The sequence below is a fragment of the Urocitellus parryii genome, chromosome 4 (genome assembly GCF_045843805.1).
Source record: "Urocitellus parryii isolate mUroPar1 chromosome 4, mUroPar1.hap1, whole genome shotgun sequence".
NCBI classification, from domain to species: Eukaryota; Metazoa; Chordata; class Mammalia; order Rodentia; family Sciuridae; genus Urocitellus; species Urocitellus parryii.
This window is the reverse complement of record NC_135534.1, coordinates 109628100-109642767: the sequence shown is the minus strand read 5'-3', so window position 1 is coordinate 109642767 and position 14668 is coordinate 109628100. Positions and strand designations below refer to the sequence as shown.

The window sequence follows — 14668 nt, the reverse complement described above, 5'->3', positions numbered from 1 at the left end:
TTGACCAGGACCTGTGGTGAGGAGGTTGGGGAAAAGTGAAGTGAATGCTCCTAAAACTACTCACCAGGGATGGTTTGTATCAATACTTCAATTCACTATTGTCAAGAAGAAATGAGGTGTTTTTCATAAATTTTCTATGCATTTCTGCAAACCTACTGGATTATTGTGATTATTCAGATAGTCTAACAGAACCCACAGCCTTATATTAAACCGATCTGTACCATGTATGGGACTAACCATTCCCAAGAAACTCCAAAAAAAGGAAACATGTCTCTTCTGTTCAACTTACTTTCATATGTCATAAGTTTGGATATTAATTTCAGAAGGAGTTGAAATCGTTGTAGTGAGAGATGGAGAAGAGTGATTGTGTTTCTCCTACTCTTATCTATTGCTATTAATTTTCTTTACACTGAACCCCAAACTAAGAACTAAAAAAGGAGTCCAAAATGTGTGACAAGGGCCTATGGAAAGCTTACCATATTGAGGTTCAGAGGATTGCTGACAAATATCAGAAATATATACTGGAGCAATTCTGAGTTTTTCCCTCAAATCAGATGCCTCTGAGGACTACCCTGCTGGATATCTCCAGAAGACGCAAATATTCATTACAGGTTATTTAACAATGTCCTTAGCAAGAAGTCCTCTAGAGAAAATGATCCAGAGATGTTGAATTTGACATACTATTATAATTTCTTTGGAGAATATGTGAAACCAGAATTTCAAGACTGACTGGTCTACAAAGAGAGATTAGATCAGTTTTCTCTTAATATGCCAGGAAGTGATAGAAAGAAGTTTAGTATTGCACCAAACTTGGAGCTTCCTCTATTTCTTTCATTTTAGAAGGATGTGAATCTGGGACTTTTGATGATTCTAGGCCTTAAATTATCAAAAAGATCAGATTGTCAACATTTCCTTATGGCTTTGCAAATGTATGTCATAATCATTCCCTCATGAGAGGCCAAAGCAGAGACAAATTCAGTATTTTCTCAGTTTCAGCTTCCACAGAAGCCTAGCTCTGGGTTGGAAGAAAAGGGAACTAACACATAGGGAAAATAGTGAGAATAACTCGTGCCTGTTAACATTTCAGTTGTCAGCATCTTGGAAAGAATTAGCAGAAAGGATTCACCAGGAAAGCCACTGAAATAGTTGGTGCATGGAAGAAGAAAGGTTATCTGACAAATATAAAGTAGTAGCCTCCAATATAATAAAATGTCTTTTTAATTGTTTTGACTATTAGGATACCTGTCCCAAAATGCTGATCCTGAAATAGCCATTCAAAGACCTAACACAATGTCCACTGTTCACCATTGGTAGAGCTGGAGTAGTAGGCCAGAAGAAAGAAAAAATAATGCCAAGTATGGTGATGAAAGCATTGTCTCTAAAATAGTAATCAGATGTTTCCAAAAGACAAGACCACCTGGGATTTTGTCCATTCTCTAGTTTTACCTTTTTTTTTTTTTTTCTTTCCTCCAGTACTAGCAATTGACTCCAGGGACAATCTACCATTGACCTACATCCCCAGCCCCTTTTAAAAATTATTATTTTTTTTTTGAGACAGGATTTCACTGAGCTGCCCAGGCCTTGAATTTGCAATCCTCCTGTCTGAGTCTCCCCAATAGTTGGGATTACAGGTGTGCACCATTGTACCTGGCTCCTCTGGTTTTTCATTCATTATTTAATTTCACAGTAGTGTTCTCCCATACTATAAATGCATTTCCTTATAAAGTTCCTAGGAGTTGATTCTTAGGTTAAAAGTTTTTGTTGGTGCTAGGGATCTAATTTAGGGCCTCGAACATGCTAAGCAAAAAGTCTTAACCTGAGTTTTGTCTTCCTCAAAAAAAGATAGAAATGAGAAACTTAAGAAGAAACATAAAAATGCCTGATGTAAGTTTAAGAGAACTGGCATAGTTGGAATGCTTCTTCTACTTTTTTTTTTTTTTTTTTTTTTGTGGTACTGGAGATTGAACCCAGGGCCTTGTGCATGCAAGGCAAGCACTCTACCAACTGAGCTATATCCCCAGCCCCCTTCTACTGCCTCTTATCTCATTGTAAGATATAAAAAATCCTTTACTCTGAATACCTCCCCCTCCCTTTTTTCTTTTCTTGAAGGGTGGTATCCTGGCAACATCTCTTCTGCTATGTAATTCTGAGAATTCTCATTCCTAGAGTACCTGAGCCAAACAAGTACATTGTGGAGGCTGCAGCTGTGTCATCACTAGCAATTTGCTCTCATTATTGACTACCTTTGAACCTAAAGCTTCCTGCCTGTGTCACTGAAAGCAGGAATCAATTCCCTTTGCATGAAAAGGTTTAAATCACTTAAACAATGTTTGTTTTCAGAAGGCTAAAATACCACTGAATATCCAGTTTTTTTGAAAAATCTATTCACAATGGAAATCTACAACAAATACACAAAAGAGAGTATACAAAGAGTTAGAGATTCTAGGGAATCAAAGATCTGAGAGAAAAGGTGCTGAAGTCTTGCAATGCTTCTCTTTTGAGTCCAGCATTTGGGTTCAGATAATATAGGCTCTGGGCTTGGGATAAAGTTAGAATCACTACTGGTTCTAAACCATATTCCATTGACTTTGCAAATCAAATAAATTGATTTTTAAATATGAAAACAAAACCAGGATAAAATAACTAAATGGTAGAAATAAATGTTGTAGAAAGAAAACACAGATGGAATGATGTGGATGTTTAGAGAATAACCATTTCTATAAAATATGTAAACCAAACTTTAATTTGTAAGATAATGAATTGATGTCTTTGTTGTTACATTGTATAAAAAAAGTTTCAGAATGACTGCTCCAAAAAGACATATATAATTTTGCTTCTTTTCTGGTGTTAAGCTGTTTGTTTCAATTTTAATTTCTAAGTTGCCTTGTAATTGGATTGTTTGAGCATCATAAAAACCAAATATTTATTATAGATGCATCTGTATCAGCAATTAAAAAATAAATAAGTAAAAGTGATGCTGTAGGAAAGGCTGAAGCTCATATAACCAGCCTTGGAAATTTGTTTATCAGCTTGCTGCCAACAGAACAGAAGAACTCAGACTGAATATGGTCTATTATTTATTGATTTCAGTCACAAATACATCAAGTACTTTTTCTCACAAGGAAGTAGTACAGAGGATACCAAGAGATATCAGAATTGCTTTATCAAAATCAATAAGCAAAACTTAATAAACAAGTAATTTTATAAATTAGAGACTGAACCCAGGGGCGCTTTGCCACTGTATATCCTCAGTATTTTTTGGAGACACTAAGTTGTTGAGGGTCTCTGTAAAATGCTGAGGCTGGCCTCAAACTTGCAATTTTCTCCCTCAGCCTCCTGAGTTGCTGGGATTACAGGTGTGCATCACTGCACCAAAACCACAAAACAGGTATTTTGTGCCAAGGTAACATATTAACAAGTAACACTAAGAAAATAAAATAAACCTGAAAAGAGAAGTATATACAAAGATGTTCACAAAAATCTGAAAACAAACTTCAGAGTGTAAGCCCAAAATGATGGTGCAGACCTCAACAGATTCAGGGAAGTTTGTTGTTCTTTGGGGACTCTAGGGACCCATTTTCTGGTGAAAATGGCCATCGTTTACAGAAGGGGTTTTGGTTTTATAGGGTACAATTAGGATAGTTTCATCATTGGAACTTGTGGGTGTACCATTAGGAAAGTCAGGGGCTAGTTAAGTAAGTTAAAAATTTTAACTCCGAAGGGCAGCTATAAAAGGTTGAGATTCATTGTTACTTGGAGAGATAGGTGATTGATCCCCTCCTTCCTTCAGGGCCCATAGTTCAGTATTTACTGTGTGTCCTTTTAGGACTAATTTGCAATGGGGGGAGGTCTAAGTCCAGAGCCCAACATTCAGTATTTGCCTCCTTCCTTCAAGGCCCATTGGTAAAGGATTTACTGGAAGGTTAATGCTTGGCTAGTTTCCCCTCCCTCCTCCCAAGCTGCATTATCTCTCTGCTTTTCTTTGGGGCTGATTTGTAGGATTATTATTTTTCATAACTCTTCATAGAAGTCCATCAATAAAATAATAGCAATAATAGTAATTATCACATATTAAAACAAATGTTTTTTTTTTTTTTTTTACTATGGATTGAATCCTGGGTTTGCTTGACCCCTGAGCTACATCCTCAGCCCTTTTAAATTTTAGACAGGGTTTTGCTAAATTGCTGAGGCTGCTTCCTGAGTTGCTGGGAAGACAGGTAAGCACCACCATGTCTGCTCATGAACTGAGAAATTTTCATGTGTCAGAAACCATACTAAGTATATTACATATTTTTTTCTCAATTTCAAACTCACTTTAGCCCTATGAGAAGATGTTTGCATTATTATCTCATAAAGGAGAAAACCAAGGCTTGGAGAGGTTAAGTCAGTAGCAGAAAGCTAGGATTTAAACCCAGTCATTATGTTAGTATATTCCATCAGAACTGTAAGATCCTGATTAATGACCATTCTGGTTCCTGAAATCCTCACATCTTTATCCTCAGCTATGAGTTTTCCCTTCCCTTTGCTTTCTTTCTTGCCATAAAGCTTTTCACCATATATGGGACATAGATAGCTCATTTACACAGTAATTCCAGATTGTTTAAAGAATTGTCTTTTTTTGCAAATTAGGACAAAGTTTTCAACTTTATAATTGTATATGATGTTTTTATATGATAAAATAATAATGGGCTTAGATCATATAATGCATAATAAATGTTAAGTACAGGATGCTGAATACAGCAAGGTTAAGAATTTTGTCAGGTTTTCTGAGAGGCAAAAAGACAAGCTGCATTAAGAGGCCAAATTAATAGAGTTAATTTTCCAAAGATAATAAGGGCATGTCAATTTAACAAATATTTAGAATTTAAATACTTCAGGGACCCCATACTTAAAGCAATCACGTTTACAATTCTTTAGGGCAGATTTTTCCTCCCCTTTCCCTCCCCAGTACTGAGGATTGAACCCAGAGCTGCTCTACCACGGACCTACATCCCCAGCAATTTTTTATTTTTTGAGACAGGGTCTTGCTAAGGTGTCCAGGCTAGTCTTGAACTTGAGACCCTCCTCTCTTAGCCTCTTGAATAGTGGGGATTACATGTCCAACTATTCCCTCTTTTTTTTTTTTTTTTTTTTAAAGAGAGAGAGAGAGAGAGAGAGAATTTTAACATTTTATTTTATTTTTTCTTAGTTCTCGGCGGACACAACATCTTTGTTGGTATGTGGTGCTGCTGAGGATCGAACCCGGGCCGCACGCATGCTAGGCGAGCGTGCTACCGCTTGAGCCACATCCCCAGCCCCCAACTATTCCCTCTTGTTTTTTATTTTATTTTTCTGTCATGCTGGAGATTGAATCCAGGGCCTTTCATGTTAGGCAAGAACTCTACTACTGATCTACATCCCAGCCCTCTTGTTTTTGTATGTCTCATTTTTATCATCATTCTTGAATAGAAAAGTTATAAAAAAGGAAAACTCAATTAGTTTTGCTACTTATAAGCAGATCTGTTAAATGTTTCAATTAATAAAAGAATAAAGTGCACTAATTAAAATATAATTTATATAGTTCCTCCTCTTTACAGTGCAGTGGTTACACAAGATATTTTAAAAGGAATTTAAATTTAATAAAGTAGAAAATAACCTAGCCTAAGAGTTAAGAGTATAAGCTTTGGAATAAAACAAATCTGATTTTGAAAAATTCAGATTTAGGTAGAAAAATTATTTGATCTATATGGGCCTCAATTCCTTTATTTAAAATGGAGATAATAGGGCTGGGGATATGGCTCAAGCGGTAGCGCGTTCACCTGGCATGCGTGCGGCCCAGGTTCGATCCTCAGCACCACATACCAACAAAGATGTTGTGTCCGCCGAGAACTAAAAAAAATAAATATTAAAAATTCTCTCTCTCCTCTCTCTTTAAAAAAATAAATAAAATAAAATGGAGATAATATGGGGCTGGGGATATACCTCAGTTGGCAAAGTGCTTGCTTCATATGCACAAGGCCCTGGGTTCAATCCCCAGCACCCCCCACCCCCCCACACACGGAAAAAAAAAATGGAGATAATAAAACCTGCCTAAAATAGTTGTGAGGATTGCATGCATGCTGTACATAAGCATGTAATAAAACAGCAATGGCAGCTGGGTGCTATGGCACATGTCTGTAATTCCAGCAACTCAGGAGGCTAAGGAAGGAGAATCACACATTTAAGGTCAGCCTCTGAAATTTAGTGAGACTGTAATAAATAAATAAATAAATAAGTAGGTCTGGGGATGTAGCGCAGAGCAATCCTTAGTACCACCCCCCAAAAAAAGCAAAAACAGCAATGGCAAGGATTCTACTGTCTGTAAAACACTGCACAAGGCATGAAAGTGTTGTAAGGCATATCTTGTTAGGGAGGCAAGACATAAGATGGAAAAAGGTATCAAGGATACGTATATGTATCCTATGCTCCAAACCACTAATTTATACCTGACTATAGTCAGAAAGTCAAAATATTAATAACAGCTTGACTTATCCTCGTTTCAAATTTCCTTGATGAAATGCCATAAATACACTCACGTCTCTGGGCATACACTGCATCTTTTAGTTGTGTCACAGGATTCAAGAATGGTTTTTGTTTTGCTTCACTATTGGGTACTCTACCATTGAGCTACATTCCTAGTCTTTTTTATTTTGAGAAAGAACCTGGCTAAGTCCTGATGCTGGCTTTAATTGTTGATGGACCTTTATTTTATTCGTTTATTTATATGTGGTGCTGAGAACTGAACCCAGAGCCGCACACATGTGAGGCAAGTGTTGTACCACTGAGCCACAACCCCAGCCTGAGGCCCCTGTCTTAAATTAAATGAGCTGGGGATATAGCTCAGTGGTTAAGCACCCACTATCTTCACTCTCCCATACCCATAAAAATATTCACTTTTTTTTTTTTTTTTTGGTATTGGACAGAGGTTCTTAACATTTTATAGGGTCTTGGGTATCTTTGAGAATTTGATAAAAGTCTTTGGCTTCTCTGATGTTTACAGCATTAAAAATCCCAAGAGAAAAGGGAGAGAACTAAAATATCAGGCAAAGGATAAGAAAAATTTTACATGTCATAATTTTATCCAATCCTCACAACTCTGAAAGGATTGTTTTGTAAGCTGAAATTACTTCTACACAAGAAAATGGCTTGAATTCGAATTCAGCTCTGATTACTATTCCATACTGCTCATTTACTAAGAACATAGTCAAGTCCTAGAACATATTTTAAGAGACTAGAAAAGGGTTATTTGTTCTGCTTTTTTTTTCAGTGATGGGGATCATCAGGTCCAGGACCTTGCACATGCTAAGCTAATACTCTAAAGCTGAACTATACCCCCAGCCCTGTTCTGCTTTTTAAAACCACTGCTATTGGGTGGGATCCCCCAAACCAGTGGATTTGGGTCCCAGCTCTATTTTCCACTAGAACAATTATTTAAATAGATAAACTTTGGAATTGAGACTTCCCACTCTAGAGCATGAAAAAAAGTGCAGATAGCAAAGGAAATTGAAAAGAATGCCCAGATACATCTTCCTTCTGGAGTTGGAGTCAAGTATATTTTTAGAAAGGCAATCACACTGTAGTGAAAAAGCTACATTTAAAGCCTGTATGTCCCAGCTATTCCAAAGGCTCACCTGGGCCCAGGAGTTCCAGAGGATACTGAACAACACAGTGAAACCATTTCAAAATAACCAAAAAAAACCCCCCAAACCAAAAAAACACCTGTAACAGTGGTCCCTTTACCTTCTGAATGTAGTCCTCATTGCTCTAAGGTTTATTATTATTTTTTTAAAGTGTTTTTTTCCCTCTCCCCCCCTTCCCGCCCCCCCAACAAGATTAGGAAGACAGTGTTATCTTTTCTTCCCCTAGTTAACTGCCCTTGAACACACCCACTGCAGGAAGGAGATGCTTGGCTGAGGATCCGTAAAGTGAAAATCTCCCAAATTAACAAGTGAATCCTAATAGGCAAACAGGATGCCCTGGGACCCCCTACTGGAATGTAACCCTTGAAAAATTCCTTTAACCCCCGCCCCCACCCACCCACCCACCCATCCAGAGAGTCCCGGCCTTTCGGACTGGAGTCCCTTGTGTTTCTCCTTTGCTAGCAAAGCAATAAAACTTCTTTTTCCTTTTTCTCAAAACCTTGTCCTCATTATTAAATTTGGCATTGGTTGGCATCCGGGACAGGGATGGAGCTTGTGGTTACAACCTAGGTTTGACTTTAACCAGAAGTTTATTTTCCCATAAATAACATCTCGCAGCCTCATTTTTCTGTTAATATGGTAATGAATAATATATATCTCAAAAATCTTTCTGATTCTTAAAAACAAAGCACTCTGCCTTGAAAGATCATTATAAAAAATTAACTTCTTAGGAGGTAGGGGGAGGCTAAGTCTATACACCACGGTCTTCAAGATAACAAGAATAATCAAATATGAAAAGATTCTTCCTTCATGTTTGACTCTGTCCCTAGGTTTTACTGGCTTTGACAAGGGCAAGGTGTCCTCAATTCTCGGCTAGCCTTCCTCGCTTCGTCTGGCGAACTTCCAAACCAATTTTTGGTAGCTTGGCAACTAAAAGATTCTGTAGGATAATCTTTAAAAAATTCTCTAACTCTTCAGTGTTTATTTATCTAGTGTACACAAATAATAGCTGCCCTGCCTGTTTGAAAGGACATACGGAAAGCATTCAAGGAACTCCGGCAGGCTTGGAAGGGTAAGGCCCCAATGCCTGCCTCCATGCATCACAATTTAAAATTCTAGGCACTGTTGTTTGGTGGCTCAGTTACGTTTTCAAGGACTCTGCGGGGTCTGTTGTTTAATTTTTGATAAAAGCCAAGGCAGTGAAGACATTACCTCATGTTACTGAAAATAAAAAAAAGCTCCGGAAATCTAAATCAAGGACACAGGGCTACCGGAACCTCGAATTGCTAATGCCTAGCTCATCTACAAGGGAAAAATAGGGACCTTTTAAATATTTATTTCATAAATAAGAGAGAAACGTGGCAAGTGGGGGAGGGCCTGACCCGAGCCCCATGTGCTCGGCGGGAGGAGGGGCCCGGCTCGGCGCTCCAACGCAGGGCCGTGTCCAGGGTGTTCTAAGGGACAGGAACACAGGCGAGATACGGCGGCGGCCTGGCGGTTCACCCTAACCCCAAATCGAGGTGCCCCTGAGCAAGTTACCCTAGAGGGGCCGTGAGGCCGAAATGACCGCTTCAAACACTGAGGGTCGCCCTATCCAAAAGCCATTATAGCTAGGAAGTGTGGGTGCACGGAATCGGGGTGCGGGGGCCCTGCGGACCCTCTAGAATACCGCGGTGAGGAATGGGGAAGGAGAAATGAGGACTTGGTGGGGGAGGGGAGGAACAACCTTCGCGGCCATTTTGTCCTCGCTCCACTTCCGTCTTCTCTTCCCGGGCTCCCGACCCCGGACCCCTCCCTTCAGGCCCTGCGTTCGGGCTGACCCTGTTCGGCGCGGGACAAGATCGCGGCTGGCGCTGCCACCATTGGTTGTTTCCAAGTGTGCCCGCCCCTCTTCCTCCTTCTCCTTCCGCCCTCTCCCGCCCGCGCTGGTTGCGGGCGCCTGCGTCGCGGCGGACGCTCCCCTCCCCCGCCTAGAGTGACGGAAGACTCCCGCGCGCGGGCTCTCTTGGCCCCACCCTCCCTTTCCCCGGGGCCGTTCGGAGAGCGGGGTCGAGCATGAAAGTTCCAGAACGCTGCGGTGGTGCGTCATCGCGAGGGGGGGTGGGACGGGGGCGGGAGGGGGTGAGGCTTGAGGAGCGAATACGGGTTCCTCATTGGAGCTTACAGAGGTAGCCAAGCACTCATTGGTTGAGGCGACCATGATGAACAGCCGGCGGGGGCGGGCCCCTTCTGGAAGGTTCTGAGACGGGGTATAAGAGACAGGGTGGCGGGCGGAAACCGGTCTCATTGAACGCGGTGGCAGCTTTTGAGGTGTGTGCGGTTTCTTCGCGAGTAGATTCCGGCCTACACAAACGGTAAGGCCTTTGCCCTTTAAGTCCTTGGAAGATTCTGGGGAAGCGTGTATCCCAGACTGAGCGGGCTTGCTGCCAGGGGTCTCCAGACCAGCTCCCTGGAGCTTTCGGGGGAAGACTAGCGATCGGTGAGGCAGCACTTTCTCTACAAGGGGTGGCCTTGGCGTTGGCCGCGGCCTGCAAGTTAGGGGGGAGCCGAGTTCAGGTTGTTGCGGCCGACCCAGGGGCAGGGCGGCGCCCCTTTGCCCCGGTTAAATAAGACCTTGCGTGCTGGGGGAGGGGCGCCGCATCCGCTGTGGCCTTGGTTAGGGGAATCGGAGCCAGGCCTTGACTCTGCTTTTTCCTGAGTCGTTTTGCTTTTAAGCCGCCCTTGGCAAGCACCCAGAGTGGAGGTTCTTAGGGTAGTGGGGAAAGAAGGGCCGTTGCAACTCGCGGAGCCCCGGGCTTTGGCAACGGGGATTGCACCGGGGTTCCTGTAGGTGTTGGCCACGTGTTCAGCAACGTCGCAGACCTTCAGGGCAGATGGTCCCTTCGGGCAGGGGCGGGCTCTGCTAGGTTTGGCATAGCAACCTGTACTGCAGCATTACTAATCTGATTTCCTGCGTGGTAAAGAAGTACTGAGCATAATCTTCTGTGTGGTTATAGCCATTCTTAAGTGGTCTAAAGAAGGGGGAATACACTAAAAATGCTTCACTGGATTTTCAAAACACGTGTTTAATTTTATTCCCAGGAACCATGTCTAAGGGACCTGCAGTTGGCATTGATCTTGGCACCACCTACTCTTGTGTGGGTGTCTTCCAGCATGGAAAAGTGGAGATAATTGCCAATGATCAGGGGAACCGAACTACCCCAAGCTATGTCGCCTTTACTGACACAGAACGATTGATCGGCGATGCTGCAAAGAATCAGGTTGCGATGAACCCCACCAACACAGTTTTTGGTAAGTATGTAATTCTCAGAGTATTAAGGGCTAGGGAGCAGGGCATGTGAGGAATTCTGGCTTACTAAATGAGTCTTGTGCAGTAGGGAAATATTTTTCTTGGGATAGGGTATTTCTTAGGTATTAAGTAATCCTTTAATTTTAGAGTAAACTAGGATGTACTATTATTACTTCCCACATAGGAGTTTGGCATTTGAGAAAGCATGGGGGGGTTTATGTGTTGCTGGAAAATTAGGCCTTTGCAGAATGTTGAGGATTCACTCTGAACTTCACCCTAGTCTAGGCCTGGGTTTTAATGTTAGAAGGTGAAATGCAATAAAATGCCTGATTGTTCTTTTACAGATGCCAAACGTCTGATAGGGCGGAGGTTTGATGATGCTGTTGTCCAGTCTGATATGAAGCACTGGCCCTTTATGGTGGTGAATGATGCAGGCAGGCCCAAAGTCCAAGTAGAATACAAGGGAGAGACAAAAAGTTTCTATCCAGAAGAGGTGTCATCTATGGTTCTGACAAAGATGAAGGAAATTGCAGAGGCCTACCTTGGGAAGGTGAGGCTGTGTTTTTTTTTTTGGACAATGTAGGAATTTAACAAGGGGGGGTTCCAACTGGAATTTGAGTGCATGTTAATTAATTTGAATCTGGGACGAAGTAAAACAAATTGTACTGTAACTTTATTAATCTGGGTTTTTCTGTGTTTTGTTACTTTATTGTAGACCGTTACCAATGCTGTGGTCACAGTGCCAGCTTACTTCAATGATTCTCAGCGTCAGGCAACCAAAGATGCTGGAACCATTGCTGGTCTCAATGTACTTAGGATAATCAATGAGCCAACTGCTGCTGCTATCGCTTATGGTTTGGACAAAAAGGTTTGTCTTAGTTTTTGTCTTCGAATGCAAATCTAGATTTAGGATTTGTTATTAGCTGTCAGTAATTTACATATAAGTTTATTTTTTAATGGCAGGTTGGAGCTGAAAGAAATGTGCTGATTTTTGATTTAGGAGGTGGCACTTTTGATGTGTCAATCCTCACTATTGAGGATGGAATCTTTGAGGTCAAATCTACAGCTGGAGACACCCACTTAGGTGGAGAAGACTTTGACAACAGAATGGTCAATCATTTTATCGCAGAGTTCAAGCGCAAGCATAAGAAGGACATCAGTGAGAACAAAAGAGCTGTCCGACGTCTCCGTACTGCATGTGAAAGAGCTAAGCGTACCCTCTCTTCCAGCACTCAGGCCAGTATTGAGATTGATTCTCTCTATGAAGGAATCGACTTCTATACCTCCATTACCCGTGCTCGATTTGAAGAGTTGAATGCTGACCTGTTCCGTGGCACCCTTGACCCTGTAGAAAAAGCTCTTCGAGATGCCAAACTAGACAAGTCACAGATCCATGATATTGTACTGGTGGGTGGTTCTACTCGTATCCCCAAGATTCAGAAGCTTCTGCAAGACTTCTTCAATGGAAAGGAACTGAATAAGAGCATCAACCCTGATGAGGCTGTTGCTTATGGTGCAGGTAATCTCAAATTTTAACCTATTTATAATAGGCAGCCTTTTGGGCCCAAACCAACTCGCTGTGATGATGGATTCCAAAACCATTCGTAGTTTCCACCAGAAATTTTGTGTTGGCTAGTTCCTTCCTTGGATGTCTGAGCGAATGAAATGGGTTAATGAGGTAATTTGAAATTGCTTTTTTTCTTCTTAATTTTTAATATTTTCTTTAGCTGTCCAGGCAGCCATTTTATCTGGAGACAAGTCTGAAAACGTTCAAGATTTGCTGCTGTTGGATGTCACTCCTCTTTCCCTTGGTATTGAAACTGCTGGTGGAGTCATGACTGTCCTCATCAAGCGCAATACCACCATTCCTACCAAGCAGACACAAACCTTCACAACTTACTCTGACAACCAGCCTGGTGTGCTCATTCAGGTAGGTGTTGTTTATTAACACTTGTAGCAGTTATGTAAAACCAAGAAAATCTTGTTCGCTGTGATGATGGATTCCAAAACCATTCGTAGTTTCCACCAGAACAATTTTGTGTTGGCCAGTTCCTTCCTTGGATGTCTGAGCGACTGACTATTCATTCCTAATGAGTTTATAGCACAGAAATTTTAAGTCTTAATGGTGATTAATTTCTGTTATTGTTGACCTCAAGGTATATGAAGGTGAGCGTGCCATGACCAAGGATAACAACCTGCTTGGCAAGTTTGAACTCACAGGCATACCCCCTGCACCTCGTGGTGTTCCTCAGATTGAAGTCACATTTGATATTGATGCCAATGGCATCCTGAATGTTTCTGCTGTAGACAAGAGTACAGGAAAAGAAAACAAGATTACCATCACTAACGACAAAGGTTAGTCTGGAAAATAAGGCTCTCTTACCTGGTCTTGATTCATTTGAAGTGTCCCCCACTGTAGGCCAAGGGATAAGTTGTAACAGGGACCTACTGAAGATTTTGTAATTTTCTAGGTCGTTTGAGCAAGGAAGACATTGAGCGCATGGTCCAGGAAGCTGAGAAGTACAAAGCTGAAGATGAAAAGCAGAGGGACAAGGTGTCATCCAAGAATTCACTTGAGTCCTATGCATTCAACATGAAAGCAACTGTTGAAGATGAGAAACTTCAAGGCAAGATAAATGATGAGGACAAACAGAAGATTCTTGACAAATGTAATGAAATCATCAACTGGCTGGACAAGAACCAGGTAGGTAATTTTCTGCTAAGCAGTGAAGAGATGCATAGACTCTGGGTTGGCATAACGGTCACAGTGATGAAAGGTCCAGACATTCGCAGTTTCCACCAGAATTTGACAATGTTGGCAGTTTACCTTCCTTGGATGTCTGAGTGACCCAAGACTAAGACCTAGTGTGATGTGCTTTTTCTAACTAGCCCTGGGCTCCATGAATATATTAGGTGCATTATAAGTAAACTTACAATGGTTATTTTTTTCCCTTCAGACTGCAGAGAAGGAAGAATTTGAACATCAGCAGAAAGAGCTGGAGAAAGTCTGCAACCCCATCATTACCAAGCTGTACCAGAGCGCAGGAGGCATGCCAGGAGGAATGCCTGGGGGATTCCCTGGTGGAGGAGCTCCTCCCTCTGGTGGTGCTTCCTCTGGGCCCACCATTGAAGAAGTTGATTAAGCCAGCCCAAGTACAGTTGTAGCATCGTTCCACAGTAAAACATGGAAGGGCCCAAATTTGTAGCAAATTCTGTGGCAGTTGTAAAGTTGCTGCTATAGTAAATTACTGGGCATTCTCAATACTTGAATATGGAACATGTACACAGGGAAAGGAAATAAACATTGCACTTTATAAACACTGTATTGTGAGTGGAAAATGCAATGTCTTAAATAAAACTGTATTTAAAAATTGGCACCATATAGTTTGTCTCTTATTAGCTTCTGGTAAGGCCTTAGAGTAACATTGGTAGTGTGCCATTTGATTTAAGTGACAAGTTTTAAAGCCAATTCTATGGGTGGAATTTGGCAGAATTGGCTATGAAGTTGAGTAACAAAAGTGAAAAGTCTTGCTCATCCTAAAAGCTTCAATAGTGTCTTCAGTTAAGAAGGGCAGAAACCAATGTATCAGAACAAGGGCTTATTAATTTACCTGGGTGCCTCTTTGGCTAACTTAAGAACAGAAGTGTATACCAAAGGTATTCCTGAGTTCATGGGAAATGTGACTTCCTGTGGGTCACATGGTGTATAGGTACTTTTCTA

General features: G+C 41.4%; 1 protein-coding gene and 2 non-coding genes across 3 annotated transcripts; all 3 read left to right on the top strand.

The window, feature by feature from the left end:
* The first annotated feature begins 9906 nt into the window (after positions 1-9906).
* Positions 9907-14321, top strand: Hspa8 (heat shock protein family A (Hsp70) member 8). Its single transcript, XM_077796965.1, has 9 exons — positions 9907-10012; positions 10740-10949; positions 11292-11497; positions 11663-11815; positions 11911-12466; positions 12675-12877; positions 13104-13302; positions 13419-13651; positions 13905-14321. Exons 2-9 carry the CDS (start codon positions 10745-10747, stop codon positions 14088-14090), a joined length of 1941 nt encoding a protein of 646 aa, XP_077653091.1. The 5' UTR covers positions 9907-10012; positions 10740-10744; the 3' UTR covers positions 14091-14321.
* On the top strand, positions 12522-12607 carry LOC144254730 (small nucleolar RNA SNORD14). Its single transcript, XR_013343581.1, has one exon. It is a non-coding gene; the product is annotated as a small nucleolar RNA SNORD14 (small nucleolar RNA).
* Positions 12933-13020, top strand: LOC144254731 (small nucleolar RNA SNORD14). The gene has a single exon (XR_013343582.1). It is a non-coding gene; the product is annotated as a small nucleolar RNA SNORD14 (small nucleolar RNA).
* Positions 14322-14668: the final 347 nt, after the last annotated feature.